The 23,774-nt window shown below is 39.2% G+C and overlaps 2 protein-coding genes across 7 annotated transcripts in view; both read left to right on the top strand.

Moving 5' to 3' along the window:
• LOC143213087 (uncharacterized) overlaps window positions 1–10,400 on the top strand; it is a 179,980-nt gene extending 169,580 nt beyond the window's left edge. The window contains exon 3 of the mRNA XM_076432614.1: window positions 9,915–10,400. Coding sequence (XP_076288729.1) covers window positions 9,915–9,953 — 39 coding nt within the window. The 3' untranslated portion in view covers window positions 9,954–10,400. The remainder of the gene's footprint in view (window positions 1–9,914) is intronic.
• Window positions 1–23,774, top strand: part of LOC143213078 (uncharacterized) — an 832,749-nt gene that overhangs the window by 694,273 nt on the left and 114,702 nt on the right. The gene's annotated exons all lie outside the window — the stretch shown is intronic.

Here is a 23,774-nt window from a genome sequence, read left to right as displayed (position 1 = left end):
AGCGTGCCGACACTGTCCGCTATAATGTACGTAATACTCGTTAACAAAAACAAATTCGACGTTACGCGGCTCCGCAAGGAGTTCCGCGGCCGCTTTTGAATCCCGAAATTGGATTATGTGTACCATCCTTCCCGGGAATTACGGGGTGCTTCGTGCTCGCGCTCGTTCCTCGCAAGAAGTCGGCCGCGAAGTTTTCGCGGGGGAGGCGACGGTGATTTAGGCGTTCCGAAGCCCTGGAATTAATGGCGAAAGAAAGTTTCAATGGGAAATGGGACAGGGAATCGCGCCGGAGCGCGGATTATTACCGATTTCTCGGGAAATTACCGATTTCAGAAAACGTGCCTCCGAAGGGAGAATGTTTAACCATCAACGTTTGTAACGAACTCTGCTCGAAAGATTTTCAGTAATGTAAAATTTCAAATTTAGCTCTGTAATTTAACTAAATTATTGGGTTGGCAAGGAAGTGATTTCAGTATTTTAAGGAGAAATTTGGGCCTAGCAGACTAAGATTGGTTCAGCGGCCCCGCCCACAATTTTTATTATAATTATGTGGAAAATAATGGTTTTAGGTTAGTTTTAGGTTGAAAGATAACCCCCTAAAATTTTAAGTCGCTAACCCTTCGTATAAGGATGATATGAGGGTAAATACCCTTAACTGTACCATTTTTTTTCTCGGTTGTTAATTAAGATATTTAGATAAAAAAAAGCGAAAATATTCGAACTTACCTCCTTCATATCATACATTTTTTTCACCATCGTGGTCAAATTATTGAGGGTAGAAAAAATTCTTTAATTTTTTAGGGGTGGGAATTGCAAGCAACCCTTCGAGTGACCACTTCCAAAAAATTCAAGATCAATGTTCTGTTGCTTATCTAACATATAAAAAAGTTTTAAGATGGTCGGATTGGTGGAACATAGTTAAATATTGAAAAACAGACAAAATTACGTCATTATAATGGTATAATGCACAGTGCAGTGTTTATTATCAGGATGTTAAGTCCCTTCTTGATCAATTATTTCTTTTTAAACGCGACGCATAACATTACATAAGTAGTGCATATATAGTTTTATATGCGGTTATATTATACACATACAGGGTGTCTGAGACCACCCATTTATAATCTAGAAAATAGGTTATTTTCAAAAATTCAAAGCGTTTATTTTATAAATCAGATGCGCTGTATCAAATGGTGATATTTTTAACTTCCGGTTTCGGCCGGAAATAGGTGATTGGGACCGGAAGTTACATTTTTCAAATGTAACATGATATTTTTTATTACGGATTCGGATTCTATGCGAAAAAACAAGAAACTTTTGTCTGAAACATTTTTTCAAGAAATGTCATTTTATGTCCTTTATGTAACCTTCAAAATGAGTCTTGACGAAATAATGTTTTCTTTATTCAAACGATGAACTTTAATCAATAGAACATTTTCCTATTTGTTCTTTTTGGCAAAAGATCATCGAACAAAAGGGGAACAAAAATGGAAATCTCTTGTTCATTAAAGTTTATTGCTCGAATGAAAAAATGGAGCTCTATTTCATCTCGAAATACCGAAATTACATTCTTGCCAACGCAGTACTTTGATTTTGTTATTCTTGGTATGGTAACCAGAAGTCAAACGTGAATAATTAACTAATATAATTTTGGTTTCATTTCTATTTGAAGGAAACAGTTAATTCAAGCTACACGAATGCATAAGATATATGTATAGGATATTTCTCCGGTTTCGGCGACGACTAAATGTAAAATTCACGCCGCCTGTGTTACTCCAACGGTGGGTGAATCATTCACGGTTGGCGGGGTTTTCGAACACGAATGCTTTGAGTATGTACGTAGACGTAATTTGATTTATTCATACGTCGTGTGAATACGCACCCGTGTGACGCAACTACGCGTGTAATTCAGAGCGAGGTCTATTGCGAACGTCTGGATCCTTTTAATAATAACTTTCGCTAGGAAATTTCACTTCGGCGACGCGAATAATATTCATTTACACACGACGAATAATCTACCGTTTGCCATTCTCAGTTTGGCAAATGTCACCACTCATATTATTTATTAATATATGTATGTACAGTGGCCGAAATTTCACTATGTTTTGTGCCCGTGCGAAATCAATACGGGTCGGTTTATGTTTTTTTTTTTGTCTGAATCAGAAAGAAAAAGAACAGCCCGTATTTTCATTTACGTCAAAGGTTAATTTGTCTTTCTCCATACATTACGCAAGTTGGAACCCAGTTGTTGTTATTGTTGGAGCACCACGTGTATTCAAAGTTGAAATCTCAGTACGAGAATGAGTTTATTCGACACGTTTACTTAAGGTTAGAACTCCGAATGTTTGACTGTTCAAGCTTTTGTTATTTGATGCTTCATGTAATCTGGAGTCCCTTCGTCTGAAAGTACAGAGAAATGTTCGTTTCGATGGAAGGTAATTCACCAGAAATCACCTGAAACCGATTCGGCCCGGGTTTCTAGGTTTTGCATGACGATCGATACGGAGACGCGACGACGACGTTCACAGATCGGTATTTTCACGGGGATGAGAATGAATTCGAGTTTTTGCCGGTGGACCGGCCTTGAAATCAGCCCGAGATAAATCGGAAACATCGATCAGGTTAAATGTCGACAGTGCACGGGCCAACCCTCTAGACTTCCGGCCGTAGATTTCCCGTGCTGAATGAAAAATCACGCGGGTTTCGGCTTGAATACCAACCGGGTCAGATCGCGGCGACGCCGGCGACTGTGTGGCAAACAGATGCTTCCGATTTAGCATATCACATTGTCAACGTTCGTTGTATACATGCATACATAGAGGACATTCGATTTCATCTATGCTGCGAGGGAAATCGCTTTCAACGGTTTCCTTTTGCACGAAGTTATTCCGATTCTCCGGACGCTGACAAATATTCGAATTTCGTGGTACACTTCTTCTGCTACCGCCCCGGTCTGTATTGTTATTCTCTGTTGTTTCATACTAGAGCTATCGGGAGTTAAAATAACACATTTATAATTTTTTATTCTGGAACTAGCTGTACCCGCGACTTCGTCCACGTGCAGTAACAAATTCAAAAGTTATAAGCAGAAACGTGCCCAAAAGAGGGCAAAAAAGTCGTCTTTCGTCACTAATGACGTCACAACTTTTGAACGAATAGACTTTTTCGAATGAGGATTTCTCCTAAACCTCCTCGAAGAAACGCTGCGTCTAATGGCTCAAACCCCAGCTTTCTACGTTCAGCCGTTCGCAATTGATGCCCCCCCCCCCCCTCACAAACATACAGACACAAACACGATTTTGTTATACATACAGGGTGGACGATTTATCTGAAGACATTGAAATATCTCGAGAACTATGCATCGGATCAAAACAAGTGGGTAATGAATGTTGTTCGTCGCGAAGGGGGACATTCAATGATACTAAACTCGACCCCGCACCGCCACCCCCGGGGGGTGGAAAACTAGAAGTTTTGATGTGTATTTTTTCTGGAGAATCCAAATCTGCAATGAAAAATGGGGGTTCCCATTTAAGCTTTTTATCTTCCCCCACTCCACCCCCAGGGGCTGGCGGTGGAGGGTCGAGTTTGGTATAATTGGAGGTCCCCCTTCGCGACGAACAACTTTCATTACCCACTTGTTTTGATCCGATGCATAGTTCTCGAGATATTTCAATGTCTCTGGATAAATCGTCCATCCTGTATACATATAGAGAAGAGATAGAGATAAGTAACACCAGCGACGGGCCCTAATGGGAAGGGGGACAGAAAACTCACGGGTTGCAGCCCTGGATCCCCTTCGCAAAAGGCCCCCTTACATAAAAACAATTTCAATTGAAAACTTAAGAGTAAATACATTATACAACAATTGTTGGTGCTTGAGTTTCCTGGATTGATCGGGTAGGCCCCCAAACAGTGTTAGCCCAACCCAACATTTAGTGTGCAGAGAGCCAACACGTTTTATGACACGGGCCTCTAGGCTTGTCTGTGAAAAAGTCGCGCCTTAACGATGTCTTTCCTATTAGCTTCTCCTAATTGCCCATTAGAGTTTTAGTTCGCAGCTCACAAAGGTTACGTGAAGGGTTGCCATCCGACGGTCCCCGGTCGGTGGGCCTCGCGCCCAGAGCTGTGTTTGGATGGTATTTGGCATCCGCTTCTTGATTTTAACACGGCCTATGCGATAATTGCGCGTTTCAATTGTTTTTAACTCTAATATTAATAGATTTAAGTTTGTACGGAACAGCATATACGCTCAGTGGAGGTTAGACCCAGTGTTGACGCGTCAGGGCGAATCGTGGGCTGTAATACGTATAGTGGGTCCCTACGATCGTCTCACACCGGGCTAGGAACACAACGGGGTTCCGAGTCCCCTGGGGGTGGAGGTTTAGAGGTTATGGCTAGGGATATAGTCCCGTTCCCTCAATTTCCATCTGAGAGGGAACCGAGTCCCACACTACCCCCTGAACTTCACCTCAAGGCCCCGAAACAAAAGACCTCGGGCCCAGGGCTGTGACTTCACCCATCAAACTCCAGCGACGTTGCCAACATTCACACCCCCACGCCAACTCACCCCCAGTGCATGGACTGGAGTCCGGGTAAACAGTCTAGCTGCAACACCCCTGAGGAGGTAGTTTCGGCTCCGGAACTGTAATAAACACATGGACCAGCCGCTACAATTCCGTAATTAGTGTAGATACACCTTCCGCCTGAGCAACAGCTACTGCAAGGTGGAATCTCCTAAGCGTTTCGCGATCCTGGTGCCTGTTATGCATGTGGACGACGAATGGAGTATGGATTGCAAAAAGATGCGTCCAGTCGCGCATCCTAATTGTCCGAAAGGATCGTAAGATCCACCCGTCCACCCGTTGATGAATTTAGGCCTCCTCATAGATTCCTCACCCGGAGAGCCCCCGCTGCCAACTATCCCCGAGCTTGGCAGAATCTGTCGGCCTGTGTGTTCCCGTGGAATCATAAACCATGATGATCGCTGCAGGATTTTCGAGTATGATTGCGTGGGGACTAGGCTAGAAATATTCAGTGGGAAGGCACTCGTGCAAAACGGGCGACGTCTCCACCTGTTCGTCGAAGATAACCTTTAAACTCGAGCCAATCCTATATCCGTGACTTATGGAGCCGACACGAGACAGTATTAAGGGGTTGCGTAAGAAGGGCGGCGATCCATGCGAGGAAGAGTAAAGAGCGAAGGCGCGCAAGACGGGGATGTTAGTTCGCAGCCCGGTCACGATGCTGCTAGGCGATGGCGAGGGGGTGGTTTTCACAACGGGGGCGGCGGCGGCGGCAGGCAGATGGGAGACACCAGGAACTGCATTATGCATCCGAAAGTGGCTGGCTACACCCCCCGTACCGGCGTTCGACGTGTAGCTGCACGGTTTTCACGGAATATTCGACGAAGCTGCTGTACTTATAGCTCCTGATGGTTCGACACCGAAACGCTTTGCAGCTGTTCTTTGACGAACACTCAAATGAATAATTGCTGCGTTTTACGCGTCCACGGCGCGACGTAAGTGACGGGGGAGAAGATGGAACTCTTGAGAAATTAGGGGACGTCGTCCGCGGAACGTTGCTTTGCTACTTCCTGAGGGAGAAAGCCTGCAACACGCTCAAGAATTACACGTGCACCGTTGAATGATTGAAAAATGAGGGAAATTCAATCATTTGGTTTACATGCAGAACTGTGGTTCCTTGGATAAGTCAGTACCCTCGTTTTAGGAGCTGGATCTGGCCATCTCGGTGTCAAATTGACTCAGTGGTACAAGATCGATGAAGTAACAGAACAGTATAACATATTTCGGGAAAACTGTGGCAAATTGACACGAGGGACGGATGAGGGTTGAGCCAAGTCAAGGGCTGATGCCAAGGCGACCCTCAGGATTGGTAGGATTGATGGTAGGGTCTTGCCTACATCTTCAATAGGGATGCTCGAGACTAAACTGGCTGGGCACTTTGGGCCATCCAGCTATCGTTCGGCTAGGTTCATGTTTATGAGGATGTGACGAGTGGAACTTGCCAGGGTATGCAACCCAAGGCAGTGTTACCAGACAGGGGTAATCGAAAAGGAATCGGGGAGAATACAAGTACTCCCTCTCTGATGACCAGAGTAATATATGCGCGACGAGAATAGAGTGAGGCAAATGGGAGAAACGTTGCGCGTGCGCGATAGGGACTGAACGGTGGAATAGGATAGTGGAAGGGGATAAAGGTGGAGAGCCTGGAGGGGGAAATGAGGTTGGTTTCAACCTCATTCTGGCATCACTGACCCAAGGTCGCATTGCCCTAAAAAGTTGGGACTTTGTTCCACGTGCCTTTTGGTCAGAGGACTGTGTTGGACCCCAGAACCTTCGAAACGAACGAGCCTAATCCGATCTCTAACACGCATCTTATTTACTGAACTATTGAGCTGGATGTCTGAGATAAGACGGACGTGGTAGCTATTGTCTTGAAGCCACTTCTATGAAACAGCAGTTGTGTTGTGCTGGATTTTCTGTTGCCTGATAATTTAGCACTAGTGGTTGTTCGCATGGAGTGCCTTTGAAGATGACACACGGACATCGAGAGCACGTAACCGGCGTTGCTCGTTCCCAGACGTTCAAGTGAACAATTCGGATTCGGTTACCTTACGCGGAACAGGAGGAATTCGTGTTCGGGAGATTCGCAAACTTTGCGCTCCACTTTGTGCGCATATTTACATTTGATCCCTGCCGCTTCTCAAATCAGGTTTATTGTCTATCGACAACCCGTCAAAGGGGAAGGAACCGTGGGCGTCACGCAAGACTCTCGGTTACCGAATAGTACGATCAGGTGCGAGAGAGAGAGAGGGACCTGCTGTGTGCAATCGTGCGAAACTACTCAAGGACATGTACAGGAACCGTCACAGCACCGTCGACGGATCCTGTCGATGCCACCACTCGACAGGCTTACCACTAAAGCCCTGTGATTCGATTCGAGCCAGCGACCCAGATCGTTCCTGACATTTGCCAGACGATCCATGATAGATCCGCCTTTGCTCACAGTGCCACACACTGACTTCCAGGCTGTTTCATTTTTATGCCCCACGGGATCTTCCTGTTCATATAAATAAAGATGAAATTTCTCCCGGCTGCGTGTGAAAATGAAACTTGCTTTTTTCTGTGACGTGTGCCAGCTACGCTCGCGGGGAAACCTATGGCGAAGTGACAAACCCTAACTTCGACTTCGGCGGAACGCGGCTCTAGCAGAAATATCTTTTCTCGAGGACACTTGGCGAGAGAACGGAAGGTGACCTTCAATTTGTTTTAATGGAATGCTGTATATCTTTTTACATTATATGGAAGCGTGTATGAAAACGAATTCGTTTATGTATGAGTACTATGACGATATTTGCAGGTATTTCTCATTCAGATGATTACATGTCCTGTTCGATATGACCTTCACCTGTGACATTATGATATACAACGAAAAATAAGGGACGTCTGTGCATCAATATCTCAAACACAAATAGCAGAAGCACCAAAAATGTATTGAATAGAACAGAAAAGTGCATTCTAACGATTGGAGGTCGTATTGAACACGATATTTAATCATTTGAATGAGAAATACTGGTGGAGGCTGCTCTTTACTTTAACCGACTCAAAATTTCTGCCTTTCTCCTATAAGTTATGATGTATTTGGTATGTAATCCAGTAGATTTGTATCCGGCGAAGATGCAGATTAAAGTTTCAATCCTGTAGGATCAATGGTGCAGGAGTTATGCTTGCTTAAAGTTGAGCAATCTGCAGTGTTTTTGACAGGTAACCACTGCAGATTGCTCAACTTTAAGCAAGTATAACTTCTGAACCATTGATCCTACAGGATCGAAACATCGTCGTATATTCACATGAATACTGGGGTGAACATCACTTTACCGGACTCAAAAATGTGTGCCTTTCTCCTATAAATTCAGATGTATTTGGTATGTAATCCAGTAGATTTGTACCCGACGAAGATGCAGATCAAAGTTTCGATCCTGTAGGATCAATGGTTCAAGAGTTATGCTTGCTTAAAGTTGAGCAATCTGCAGTGTTTTTGACAGGCCCTAACCTTTCAAAAATCCTCAACTTTAAGCGACCATAGCTCCTCAACTATTGGTCCTACAGGATCGAAACTTCGATTCCTAGATTCTCCTCGTTTAATTCTACTGGATTACATACCAAAATACAGCATAATTCGTAGGAGAAAGGTACTAATTTTGAGTTCAATACAGTAAAGTTTACCCCCAGTTTCTGACGTTGTGGGTGTCTGAAGGTGATTCAATGATACATCATTAAATTCGTTTTCATACACGCTTCTATTTAATGTAAAAAATATACGTCATTCCATTTAAAAAGATGAAGGTCACCTTGATGAACAATGGATGAAATACTATCTCGAATAGCAAATAGTAAAACTATTTTATTTTTATCACTATAAAAATAGAGCTTTGCCAAAACGCTTTCTTTTTGAAATACTATTTTAACTGTATATCATCCACGATTTTAAATATCATTAAAAATATTTGTTTGTAAACGTCGACCAATTTTTGATGAATTTTAATAAATACTAGAAAAAGTAATACCGACGCTCGTTTCCCAGGGCCGGCATTATTCAACGCGGGAAGGATCGTGAGATGGAAATTCTGCAAATTTCATGAAATTCATTGCAAAAACGAAGGCCCAGTGCGAAGCGTAAGCGCTATAAAAATAGCAATCGCCATGTGCCCAGTGATTTGTCTCCCGTACGGTTCGCCACTTTTCACCTGCCATCGATTCCGTTCTCTCCAGAGCTCGATCGTTCTCTACCCTCTTATTTTATTTTTATAGTCGGTCCACCGCAGTTGCAGCTGCGCGACGCGTCGCTGCAACGGCCGCCGTCACCGTGCCGTGTCCTCGCGAGTGTACGCCGCGGAAGCTTGCATATTGAGAACTGCATTACTTTGATATAGATTTTCTCGTCAACCATCGCCATCCCTGTGTGTGATATGGGAGACTAATCTCGACACACCACCTCCCATCAAAATATTTTTTTTTTCTCCTCGCGGGTTCAAGATTGAAACGAGTTGGTTTTTTTTAACCAGGTCGAAACCTGTTTCTCTATCATGGCGATTTTCAAAAGTTTCCTAGAGCTACAGCGCTCTCTACACTTTTAAATATAAGAGTTGCAATTTTCCATCATGAGAGTGAGATTTAGTCATAACTCACATAGTATTTTAATAAAGAAGAAAATTTTCAAACAACGTGTTGAGATTTTTTGAGCTATAATAATACCATAGCTACAACATCTGGTTCAAGGTTGAAACGGGTTGTTTCGGAATCCACCTTATAAAAACTGTAAAATAATGTTTAAAAAAATTTTTTGACTAATTCTTGTTGGTCTTCTAAATGTCATGAACCTTATGTAAGATGGAAAAATATTTGTGTACGTTTTAGCCCTCCTGCTTTATAACTTACAATAGTGTTCTTTTGTTGCTCAAAACAACCCTTAACGTTAGGAATTGAAAAAATATTTTCCCCTTCAATGTGACTAGCTGGCCGATAAAACAAATTGCTAGTAAACATGAAAACCAACCACACTACGAATAGCAATATTTGTTTGCTATATAAATCATCTGGTTTAAGGTATTAAAAAAATAAACAAATGAATACTTCAAAAAATATATTCGATAAAATCCATGAAGAATTATTTGGATATGGATATTGACATGGCTTTTTACATATCGTGCAAAAATGATTTTTAAATAATTGCAACTGGATACATGAAAAAATAAAAAAGGCAGTTTTTAATACTATTCCATTCGAGCCCGTAATGAAAATTGAAAATTGCGTTTTGTGGATCAATGTTAGTTATACACATGTTAAAAATCTCATCGTTCTAAGATCACATTGTTAATAATTATGTATTTTTTACAGGTAAGCGTTACACTTTATTGGACGAGCAATTGCTATTGAGTTTTCATCCGAAAGCGTAAGTAAATTAATGTTAAGCGTTAAGCTAAACTAATTTTTTACAGACGCAATTATATAAAAATTTTTTCTTGAAAATGGTCTAAAAATGGACCTAACGTTGAAAATTTTGTGGTAATTTGCTAAATTGCTTAGTTAGTAACATCAGATCGAACCAGTGCGCTGAAAACGTCAAAATAATTTGTTAGGTAGGTCAGTAAAGAAACATATAAAGTATTAAGGCCCGGGAAACCTCGTTTATCAAATTTTTCAGATCCAACCAAGTTGTTTCCTCGCAGTAAATTAAACTGGTATTATATTTGGAATATTCACGTTATTTTAGAGTTTTCAAAAATTGATTTTCACTACTTTTTTAGCTGGGCCAATAACGAAAATTTAAAAGATGTGTTTGATCAAGTCGTATAAATTATATACGCTCCGAAAATTTCATTAAAATTGGTTAATTGGTTCACGAGTTATAAACGATCGAAAGTGGTAAATTTTTAAAATCTTGTAAAATTGCAATTTCTACCACTTTCGATCGTTTATAACTCGTGAACCAATTAACCAATTTCAATGAAATTTTCGGAACGTACATCATTTGTACGAGTTGACCAAACACATCTTTTAAACTTTCGTTATTAGCCCAGCTACAAAAGTAGTAAATCCATTTATTGCTTAGTTGGTAACATCAGATCGAACCAATGCGCTGAAAACGTCAAAATAATTTGTTAGGTACGTCAATAAAGAAACGTATGAAGTATTAAGTAGCGCATTAAAGCCCATACCGGTCAAAAACGCTTGAAATCGTTCAACTTAAACACCCATAACTTTCGAACCAGTGAATTCCTACCACTGAAGCTTGGATTTCCGGCACTTCCTCCTCAAAATCTAAAGGATTATATAAAAAGAAGTCCAAAATATTTAGTCCCGTGAGGTGAAGTTCAGCCACACTACTGCAAATAGTTCATGCACAATACAAAAACGACTTCTGGCATCACGGGACTCTATTCATCGATGGAAACAAATAAAAAAAAGACTTTGAAAAAGGTTCAAAACTAAACTGAACCGTTAGGAAAGAAGAAAAGTTTATTGCAAAATTGCTAGATTTACTAAGTGATCGAAACGGTAGCGCCGTAAGCATCATCAAAATAAATATTTAACATTTACGATCGATAATCGTGATTATTTTATAAAAAAAGACTGTTACCTACGTAAGTTACCTAGCTTTCACGCACACCGTGTGCGTATTCAAGACAAACGCGACGTCAAATCAGATAGATCGTCGAGGTGGTCGACCCCGAGCATCGAAACATTTCATAGAATCTTTTATCAGCGTGAACCAGTCACCGGGCTGGTATCGGCGTTTACCGATGGTTAAATATGTACATTCAATCTCGTTCGCGTAGGTGTAGATACGCGTGCCTGTACACTTCCACTGCCTGCTTTTGTCCAACTAATCCGAAGAATGAAGGCAGTAATGCGTGGCCGGTTCACGCATTGTCGATGCGGATGGCGATGTCACTCTTCGCGCAATAACGCCGGCCGCGAATAGGACAAGGGGATGAAAAATGACCGAAAGTTCTCGATAGTGAAGGGTGGGCGACGAAAGGGGTTATCTGCGATATCGATTGGCCATCGGTATTGTTGTTAGTCGCGCGGCGTGGGATGGGTGAAAAATAGTTGGGTATCATGGCCAGGAATCGTAATGAATTGATGTCGAGACTACATCTCTCGTGGCACCGGGAATATTCTCTTTCCATAACAGTGTCGTTTTCATCAGGCAAACCCGTACCGGCGTGATTCGAAGCTGGACTTCAAACCGGAGACGCAAATAAGTTGTCATTATTTGTTTAAAAAGCCGGATTTGTATTGGGTTGGAACGAAATTTGTTTTTTTTTATTGGAGCTCTTTAAACCAGGCCTGGCCAACCCAAAATGTTTCACGGGCCACTTGGATGACGCATAACGTTACAACGAGCCGCACTTTAGTAAACATGCTTTTAAAAAATGTAATACAAATACAAAACGAATAAAACTTTATTGTTATACGTCGCATTTGCGCATTATACCAATATGACTCATGCAAATTAATTTATTTCATATTTTTTGTGTACATACAACGAGAAACAAAAGTTTTAAGAGTAACATAAAATCGCCCCGCGGGCCGCGTGTTGGCCAGCCCTGCTTTAGACCCTTGGAACGAAAGTTCGTGGCGTTTGTAAATTAAAATTGAAAGCTAAAATTTTCAGATATTTATTCATAGATTTATTCAGTAAGGGTGAAATAACTTTTTCCTTGACGAAAATGTTCTCCGAGGCTTCCAGTTGTTAACCAAAAACGCGGACCAATCATTCTTAATATCGACGTGCAAAATACATATCTGTGCCTGCTCGGCACAAATTTTTGTTTTCATGTTCCGCAAGTTCTATTCAAATTAAAAGTTTCACTTTCAAAAATCCTTCTTTATCAGTTCCCATCGAAACTTATAATGCGAAGACGTTCTTCAGAAAAGTTCTACGGTTCAAGTTTTACATAGAACCTATTAAAAAGTTGCATAACTCTTTCGAACCGTGCTTGTAATGGTCCTGAAAGTGACTGTTTATTACCTGATATAAAGGTTTTCATTAAAACAGTTATAAAACCTCTTCATAGCTGTTCCAGGGAACTGAAATTTTCATCTATGTTTCCGTTTCTGTAGTTCCTATTTCGGTTTTCATATCTCGGTTCTGTAATTTTTACATTTTTGGTTTTATGTCGGTTCCGAAACGGTTTTATAGTCGATTTTTATTTTTCTACATTTGATTCCGAGTTCCCACTACATTTGGAAATTGGAAATATTATGTATTTTTATTAAGTTTATATGCGGAACTATTTTAAGTACCATATATATTTTCTCTGGGTAAACTGTACTTTACCGCACTCAAAATTAGTAGCTTTCTCCTACGAATTATGATGTATTTGGTATGTAGTCCAGTAGATTTGTACCCGGCGCGGATGCAGATCGAAGTTTCGATCCTGTAGGATCAATAGTTGAGGAGCTATGGTCGCTTAAAGTTGAATATTTTTGGCAGATAAGGTCAAAAACACTGAAAAATGCACAACTTTAAGCAAGCATAACTTCTGAATCATTGATGCTACAGGATCGAAACTTCGATTTCTAGATTCTCCTTGTTTAATTCTACTGGATTACATACCAAATACATCCTAATTCGTAGGAGAAAGGCACAAATCTTAAGTCCAGTAAAGTAAAGAGCAGTCTTTTCTCTAAATATTAGATAATTAATCTGTCTTCAAATTTCTTGAAATTATTGTTTATTTTTCATTGGATATATTATGTAGGTGTTTATGTACTGAAACTTACCCAGTTTAAGCCACTGTAACCCTTCTTCGGATTACAGGGTTCGCGCGAGACTCGCACAACTTTAAATTAAGCATGCTTTAATGAATTTGTATGTTGATATATGTGTGCATTAAAGCCACCTGTATCCGACATACGTTATCCGAACGTTCTACTACCCAGACTTCTTGCTATCCGAACTGGGTCTGCCAGACAACAGATGTCCCCTTTCTTTGCAAATATGTACAATAGTACTTACACGCGATGCATGCTAAAATGGGCAATAATAGTGACAAAGATATCGAATACAAAATCGTAAGATAAAGTAGTAAATGAAAGTGAAAATAAATAAATATATAAGATATATTTCTTTGCATTAATAACTTAAATGAAAAACTCTCGTTCGCGTCCTTGCTACTCAGCGTTTTTTTCGAAAACTATTTTGATTAAAATGAAAGACGAAAAAGTAATGTGACGATGCCTGTAATTTCTTTTATCTGCATTATTGTTTTAGAAATGAAATGTGTGCAAAAAAAATTAATTAAAAATTAATTCTTGCACATAATGACCTTCAAGATTCGCACAAGGTCGAAAATGGAGGTCTACGCAATTCTATGAAATTACATAAATTGAGAAACTTATTTTACTTTAACAGTAAAAAATATATGAAATATTTCAATATTTCCTCGTTTTTCTATTAAGTGAACGAAATTTTGTATTAGAAAAGGAATTATCTTGACTTTTTGTTTATTACTTAATAATTTCTCATTGTTTTATTTACTCCTGAAAGCTGCACAACACCAGCTCAGTGCAATGGCCTCGATCAAGCTCAAGTCAATGCAAAAAAAGTTGAAAATTCAAAAAACAAAGAACCACATTTTCGACAACTAATGATAACGTAAGATATTTTATTGTTTCGTGAAGTTATCGAAATGGGATTGTCTCCTCTATTTCGGTGGTTCCATATTTTTGATTGACATTGCATTTCTGCCGAATCCTAGATATATTCCGAAAGTCTCGCAAAAAGAGATCGATCTCCGAAATGGATAAAGCCGTCGAACAGTTATTCCGTCGAATGGAATTCGATATGGGAAATCGCGTGCAAGTCATTTTTTTCGGAACAATCGTTTGGAGAATTGGTTTCCGCGCTGGCCGAGTGACGGTTTAATGGATCCACAAAACGGTATGTCCCCCCTTGTAACATTCTGAAAATGGCTTCATTCTATTAGGAGGATCCATTTGTCTTTCTTCGCTCCCTTTTTTTTACGGAAGACAACACGGAAAACTTTCTATTTGACGTTTCCTTTACCCTCGCCATACCGAAAAGATAAATGGTGCTCGAGAACCACGCTTTGACGTGCCTTGTGCTCTTCATCAGACTCCCGTGATTTCATCGCAGATTTTGGTGGCCCGGGAAACCTCGTTTATCAAATTTTTCAGATCCAACCAAGTTGTTTTCTCGCAGTAAATTAAACAAGTATTATATTTGGAATACTCGCGTTATTTTTTACTACTTTTTTAGCTGGGCCAATGACGAAAATTTAAAAGATGTGTTTGGTCAAGTCGTATGAATTATATACGCTCCGAAAGTTTCATTGAAATCGGTTAATTGGTTCACAAGTTATAAACGATTGAAAGTGGTACAAATTGCAATTTTACCAGGTTTTTAAAATTTACCACTTTCGATCGTTTATAACTCGTGAACCAATTAACCAATTTCAATTAAATTTTCGGAGCGTATATAATTCATAAGACTTGACCAAACACATCTTTTAAATTTTCGTTATTGACCCAGCTAAAAAAGTAGTAAAAAATAACGCGAGTATTCCAAATATGATACCTGTTTAATTTACTGCGAAAATTTCATTGAAATCGGTTAATTAGTTTACGAGTTATAAACGATCGAAAGTGGTAGAAATTGCAATTTTACCAGGTTTTTAAAATTTACCACTTGCGATCGTTTATAACTCGTGAACCAATTAACCAATTTCAATGAAATTTTCGGAGCGTACATCATTTGTACGAGTTGACCAAACACATCTTTTAAATTTTCGTTATCGGCCCAGCTAAAAAAATAGTAAATGCATTTTTTCAAAATATTTTTTAGACGTCATTTACTAAACTAATTCTTCTAGAGAAACAAGAAACAAGAAAGCGAGCTAATAAAAACGTGGTAAAAATTGAAGTCTATTTATAAAAAAGTTATTCTGATTTAAAGTGTGTTGAATCAATTATGCTCGTTAGTGTATAGTTAATTTCGAGACAGTCAATTTTATACGTTTAAACACATTTATGCAGGCATGCAAACCGCAACACAGGAGAACTTTCAGTGACACTGTAGTAAAAGTTTTATTTAATTTTGATTGTCTTGATGTCTAACAGATAGAAAGTAAATTGTTTTCCCATGTAACGTTTATGGAGTACATCATTCTCGATTTGTGTGAACGTACAAAGTTTAAGAGCTTGCGACACAAACGTTAACGTCACCTCTAGATACTCGTGTCGCAATTCTCCAGTGACAGAGAAATAAGAGACACTAAAAATACAGTATAACTTTCAAATTTTATGGGACGTTTTTCATTCCATTTATAGCTAGTGAACCGATGTAACTGAATGGTCACACAGAAGATTTTTATAGAACTATGCAGTATGTTGTGGTAGAGTAAAACCTCGATTTAAGAAAAACCGTCGGGTCTGTGCTGTTTCTTGGATTCTGTGGTTCCACTATTTCAAATTTAAGTCCAATAAAATATTAATATCATTTCTCCTCCTAAATAATTTCAACAAAAAGTCCCGTATTACATTTAATTGCCGTATAAATTAACTTAAAATTTCTCATTTAAAAAGTGGTTGTTAGAACATGGGCGAAACGCGATGGAAAAATGTTCAGAAATGTAAATGTCTGGCAGGAGATATTAGTTAACGAATAACTAATTCCAACGCGCGGAGAACACTGCAGTTGATAAGCGGAAAAACGTGGAACAGGCACAGTCGACGAATGGAAACGGAACGAACGAGGAGAGGCAGCAAAAAGAACCATAAAAGAACGTGTTGCACCTTCGCTATCTGTCCGGCTCGTTCAATTTCTTTTGCATAATGCGACTAACGAGCCGGTTTCGGAACTGGCTCGGGCGAGCGTTGCGCCGCGCTGATGCAGTTGCTACGGATATGCAAAAACTTGCACGGTTACTTGCAATCGGGGCGCAACTACTTTGCTTCAAATCTCTCGAACGTAAATCCGTGCCAGTTCCTGCCAGTGATACAGTGCTTACTATCATGCGAATGCAGCTTCAGTCCTCTCTATAGCGATTAACAAAAACGTACAGCGATGTCTGCGTGCGTGTGGGTGTGTGCCAATGAAAATGCCTAACGACTGATTGCTACTCGTTTGCATGTATTACCGGAGAGATAACTGTGCGTTTGTTTCTTTTTCTACAAACGCGATTGTGCACTCTGCTTTCAAACAGTTCTTGCTTCAAAATATTCTTTTCATTTGAGTAATTCTTTTCATTTCAGTAATTCCACGGCCATTCGTCCACGTTCGGTCCTGTAACCCCCATAATTACTTATTTAAATGAAATTGCTTGTAAAACGTGCACAAAGAACGAGGCTTTCAACATAAACAATCAAAAATGTATATTTTTTAAACTGTCAATCAATTTCGATGAAATTTTCAGCATGTATATTATACTCACGTTAGTTCACGTGAGTCTACAAAGTAAATTCTTTAAATTTTCAATACAGGCCCACGTAAAAGAGTTGTAAACAACTTTTACTATTTTTTTCGTGATTCTTATCAAAGGCAATTTCTTAAATATGTCCTTAAGGAACAATAAAAATAAATGAATTGTTTTGCAAGAAGCGTTTATTTTGAAATTGGTTCTAGCATGGTTTGTAATATCCCCGTTTACAAAATAGTGTAATTTTTTTAGGTAAACTTTACTTCACCAGACTCAAAATTTGTGCCTTTCTCCTATAAATTATGATGTATTTGATGCAGATCGAAGTTTCGAATCTCTAGGATCAATAGTTGAGGAGATATGGTCGTTTAAAGTTGAGCATTTTTGACAGATAAGGCCTGTCAAAAACACTGCAGATTGACAAACTTTAAGCAAGCATAACTCCTGAACCATTGATCCTACAGCATCGAAACTTCGATTCCTAGGTTCTCCTCGTTTAATTCTACTGGATTACATGCCAAATACATCATAATTTATAAGAGAAAACACCATTTTGAAAAACTGCAGAAGCCTCTTCAGATTCTGTGAACATAGTAAGAAAACTGTTATTTCCTGAATTTGCAGTATATAATATATTGGTTGTTTGAAGACACAACGAAATAAATCAATTACGTTGCAATAATCTTTACCACTGTTACATGCTTTATGGAAACAGTTGTTTTATAACTTGACGTTCTATACGTACGTTCCAAGAAATAACTCAATATTCCTGAATGATCTGGTGTGACAGCTAAATCCAGTACGATTTGTCAGTTCCAGACAGTCAGTTTGTGTATTGATGAATTTATACGGCACAGTAATATCCACAATTTCAAGGATATAAGCTTTAAAGCCCGGACTGTATTGACGTATGAAAATTTAAAACAGTGAGTATGGCCGATTAAGGCGACAAAAAATATACTCCGGCCAACTTAAATCGACGTTAAACTGTTCGATAGCTTACGAAAAGAAAACACTCTTTAATTTTAGACTAAAATATACAGGGTGTGCCGACCTGTCACAGGCAGAGTTGGATAAAAATTTTATTTAAATATTTTTATGTAAATAAAAATCTTATTAATTTTATCTTAAATAAAAATCTTATTAATTTTATTTACTTAAAAATCCACTTTATTCGAAATTTTTTTCGAATAAAGTGGATTTTTTCCAAGTGGGTTTTAAACCCACCTCATTTGATATTTTTATTTGAATAAAATTTTTGCAACTCTGGTTACAGGTCCTGGACATTTATCAATAGAATACTCTCGTAAAACATTCACTAGCAGCGTCTGTTTTGGCAGCATTCTCCATAGTTATAATATCGTATTCCGGTAGTGTGTACCTCTGTTATATGAACACCCGTTTTGTGAACGTTCTATTACACGAACACCTGTTATTCGAACCTTCTGTTACAGCAACACAGTGTTTCCTATTACTATATTGTACGTAAATATACTAAATATTCACCTGTTTGCTCCTATACAGATTGGTTCGTACGAAATCTATTCACGATGATTCAAATTGAAACTGACGCAATATGTGTTTGGTAAATATAATACATTACACGACGATGTCGTCGGAGCGGAAACGCGTAGTATTAAAATTGAATGGAAATGTAATGTAATTGGGAAACGTAGAAGTCGGAATGTGCAATAGATCTAGGAAAAAAGTATTATAGTGCAAAGTGAACTACAGTAATGTCTCTATCAAAAAGGCTGTACTCGCAGGACGCAAAAAAATATCCACTCCACTGTAGTAATCTGATCTCTGGTCGGGTATATCGGTGTGAACCACTACTAATGCGACGCGGAGAGTCGTAGTCGTCGGCACAGTTCAAACGCCCGTGCGTCCTCACAATGTAACAGCAATATTTAATCTTTTTTATTATTACTTATTTTTGTATGAAACATTCATCGATATATTCGTGGCATTTTTCTGATTAAAAGAAGACCAAACACGATATAATTTCAACTGTATTTAGTGGTTTAATAGACCACGAACGTTTCGGGCGCGGGGAAGGACAGCGTATGGGAAAGAAAGAGACGCGGAAAGTCACGTGGTCTCTCTTTACACGCGCTGTCCTTCTCTACGATCGGCTCGGCCTTCGAAGCTAAAAAAATAATAAATTTTTTTAAAATACCACGTTTCTAAAACGGACTAAACAGTATAAAATAAATTTTTAGAAAACAATGGCGACACTGACGCACACTGAGCTTCTGAGCGACACGTAAGTACTACAGAGCGTCGCGCGGGGAGGTGTAACGGTTAAATTTAATAGATTCTTTCTTCTAAACGCATAGGCTTTTTAAAAAATTTTTTTTTAAATATTGCATTGTCATCCAGTTCTGAGCTATGTTTATTAAAATTTCAAGTCTCTAGCTCGTCGGGAAGTTAGTTTAAAATCAATTGCAAAATTTGTCCCGAACAGACAGACAGACAGACAGACAAGAAAGCTAGCTAATAAAAACGTGGTTAAAAATAGCTACCCTGCTAATTCGAATCCCCCCGAGGCTTTTGCGTCGATAGAGGCATTACTGTATTACCATAATCAGAGCTCGAAACGGGCAATTCCGTTTCTGAAATGATTCTAAAATAAAAATAAGAATTGTCTGCATCGATTGCTAGACATAGAAATTAAATTGAACGTTATTTCTTTCCTCAATGATTTGAATAAAGGAGAAGTCATACATTGACATGATTAATTAAAAAAATTTTTCAACGATTTTGAATTTCATGTTTTCAATTTTGCATAATGATACGAATAATGCATAAAGATCCGCAGTCTGCTCATAATTCGAACAACATTTTGTTCCTGGTGACAAAAATCGTGGTGAAATTGTCACGAGAGTAATTGCTCGTTCAGTCGAATATTATTTATGGAAATGCTGAGAGTAACGGTAAGTCTCGTTTACACGGACGACTTGGGTAAAGCTGCCGAATTTTCTTGGCGCCGAGATTTTATGCGTTTCCGCGGATTCCCCGCCAGTGTTCAGATTTTGCGGCAGAAAATTGAAAGACAGAGCCGCTGGAAGAAACACGATATCCCCGGACGCAAGATTGTCGCGTTCACTCGGAATTACCAAGGGAGGAGCCCCTAATAAGATGTATGAAAATACGTATGGAAATAGCTACGAAAATTTAGATTTTATGTGACGAGAACACGTGTGACGTGAATGCCTGATGAAATCTCGCCGAGATCGGATACCCATGTCTGCTAAGGGACGACATTATTTATGAAAACCAGATGGATTACAAATGATACCGCGACACGTTCGGTGTTCAGGAAAGTTTCTTTAACCCTTTGCACTCGGAGCTATTTTAACTTGAAAATTAAACATTTCTTCTGTGAAAAACAGTGAAATAAATAATCCGCGAAATTGTAGAGATTGATCTCCAATTTGGCTTTGAACGTTGCGAAACAGGATTTCGAGAAAATAATTAAAATAATGAAAAAGGTTGGAAAGATAATTGATTATTTTTTATCATAAATAGGAAGTTTCACAGACTTCAACAGTAACTTAACAAGCCTATTATCATTGCTATAATTTTTAAATAAATCTGAATCATCCTATTTTCATAATAGGAGTACATACAATGATGAAAAAATGAAATTTCAGGAACAGCACTCAAAGATTTCAAAGTACAATTAATTGTGCATATGCTGTGTTCAAAAGCATCTGGAAAATTACAAAGATGTTCCTACCACCGTAAGATTTAAACAAAAAATTATTTTAGATGAATTCTATAATACGGGAACCAAATAATTTGAAAGATATAGCACATATTAAAGGGATGGGTACCATTTAACCCGCATACGTTCCTCAGGGTGTTCTCTGAATGCGATGAATGGACTGCGAATCTTTATGCATTTATGAAATTGGATGGGTGAAATAGAGAACAGTAAAAGATTTCAAAAATTCAAGAATATTGTAATGTTGCATTTATTGTAACAAAGTCACAAAATTTGTGCCCGGCGCGGATACACAGATGGAACTTGCGATCCTCTAGGATCCATAGTTGAGGAGTTATGATCGCCTAAAGTTCAGCATTTTTGACAGGTAAGGTCAAAAACACTGAAAATGCATAACTTTAAGCAAGCATAACTCCTGAACTATTGTTCCTAGAGGTTCGAAACTTCGATCTGGAACTTCAATCTACTGGATGACATACCAAATACATCATAATTCGTAGGAAAAAGGCACAAATTTTGAGTCCGGTAAAGTAAAGAGCAGCCTTTCCAATTATTTTGTAACAAGTATGATGAGGTTACTGCAAAGACGTTTTAGAATTATCCAAACTGATCCTCTAGAATCAATGGTTCAGGAGTTATGCTGATTTGTTACATTAACGCAACTTACAAACGTAAGATGTTGATGGAATTTAATGTCTGTAGTCCTTAATTAAAAATATATAGGCTGCTCTTTGAAATATGATGTATTTGGTATGTAATCAAGTAGATTTGTACCCGGCGGGGATACAGATCGAAGTTGCGATCCCCTAGAATCAATAGTTGAAAAGATATGGTCGCTTAAAGTTGAGCATTTTTGACAGGTAAGGTCAAAAACACTGAAAAATGCACAAATTTAAGCAAGCATAACTCTTGAACCATTGATCTTAGAGGTTCCAAACTTCGATCTGCATCAGCCCCGGGTACAAATCTACTGGATTACATACGAAATACATCATAATTCGACGGAGAAAGGTACTAATTTTGAGTCCGGTAAAGTAAAGAGCAATTATTACATTAAATGCAAATATGTGATCGAAAGTGTTCAAAAAGATTGCCTTTCTTGACTCTTCTAGCCGAGAAATACAGATTTTTATGAAATGTGCTTGTCGATTCAACCTGAAGAGGCTACGATTGCATTTGCGAGAATAGTCGGATCGTTTATGAGTAATCCGAACACTTCCATCCGAGGAGAGATTCCCTCTCGCGTTAACGCTCCGAATGCTTGGAAGTATTTCGTGCACGTCACGGCAAGCTCCTCCCTTTCCTCGTCGAATCTAAAGAATGCAGGTCATTCTCGGATTATGTTCTCCCTGTGTTCCGCATGCTCGATCACGCACCTCCTCCTGTTTCTCAATTCCCGTGTAATTGGAAGCCTGTGTTTCATCCGAAACGCTTCGCGGATTCCCCTCTTTCGGAACGGGGCTCGCCTATTCTCTAGGAAAGCAGGCGACGCGTCGCGTCGTCGACTCAGCCTTTACTTTCCCTCCAACACGGGCATCGCATTGTGAGAACCACCCCAGACGCAACCAAGCCCCGCACTTCCTTCGAATTCTCTAAATTACCCTTTTGTTCTACGGCTCTTCGACGTCCGAAGATCGATTCTTAGATGCGCGCGTCATACACTTTCATCTCGCAGGTTTGGTTCGCTGTCAGGCAGCAAATCAGGCCCCAACCGGGTCTTGAACTTTTTAATTATGTGTTAGGCTTGTTCAACAATCATTACGATTTTTCTTCTTGAATTTTAACTAACCTAGACCTTGTAGCCATTACAGGGTATCTCAAAATTCCTTCAATATCCTCCTTACCTTCAATTTCCTTTGCAAAAATGGCGGCCGCGGCTTTGTTAAGGATTTATTAACGAAAAACACGACTGTGCCAACACGCGTCTACGTCGCGCTCTGATTGGTCCGTGTTTTTCGTTAATAACTCCTTAACGAAGCCGCGGACGCCATTCTCGCAAAGGAAAACGTTGCTTCAAATGGTCTCAGGAACACCTCCCTGGTTCTCAGGACACCCTGTACAACTGTGTAGTAGTAGGCTTTTGTCTATATACATATAACTCCGCACAATCAAATTTTGCAAAATCTTTAACAGCTTACATTTCAATAACTAGACTGTGGATCTCTTTATGCAAAATAAAAATTGTCTGCCTCGATTGCAAGAAATAAGAACGTTATTTCTTCCTGTAATGATTTTAATAGAGGAGGAGTCATATATTGACGTCTTCAATTTTTTAAATTTTCCAACAACTTTCAATTTCATCTACTCAATTTTGCTATAAATGTAGAATGATGTGTTCTGCGCGGACAGTGATCGCATATCGACATTATATTTTTATGACTGTGTCTACCGCGCCGACCACACCGGGAATTAAAAAAAAAAGCCGAACGTAGAGAAGGACAGCATGAAAGTGGAGTGGGTAAGCACTGGACAGTGATCGCGTACCCGATCGCGGACAGTAAACGCGACTTTACTGTATGTTTACTGCGAATTGTGCGTACTAATTGTAAGACAAGAATTAGACGGTGGAATTTGAAATAGTAGTAAATTTATAAGTAAACTGCAGATTTTATGCATTTATGCCAAAAATGACTAGGCGAAGTATAAAACAGTAAAAGGATAAGCAAAGAAGTTGCAAAATATGAAAGAATAAGCTATATCCGTTGTTACAAGAACATGGACAGTAAACGCTACTTTACTGTAATACATATTTGTTTGCGACATGTGGCTTCTTTCAAACTGTTTCTCTTCTGGATGAGTGGAAAGTGTCGATGTAAAAAAAAGACTTCAACAATTTTCTTCGTCATAAACAATTTTGCGGCGAGGTTCTCTTACAAACGTCCACCGATTCAGAGGTGTAGATTCGCCCCTAGAACGAATGACCTTTGCTTCTTATTCACCCGGTACAAGTACTCCGAAATTCAAAATGTCTGAACGCTGCTCCGGCGTACCTAAATATTATACATACTCTGTTTCGCAGTTTCTCGCCGTTTCGTCAGATACTTTGCGTTGTAAAGTGCTCCAGGATTCGCCGGTGCG

Source organism: Lasioglossum baleicum, chromosome 10, assembly GCF_051020765.1.
Source record: "Lasioglossum baleicum chromosome 10, iyLasBale1, whole genome shotgun sequence".
In the NCBI taxonomy this organism is placed as follows: Eukaryota; Metazoa; Arthropoda; class Insecta; order Hymenoptera; family Halictidae; genus Lasioglossum; species Lasioglossum baleicum.
Note: the sequence above shows the minus strand (reverse complement) of the source record. Positions and strands in the feature narration are given on the sequence as shown.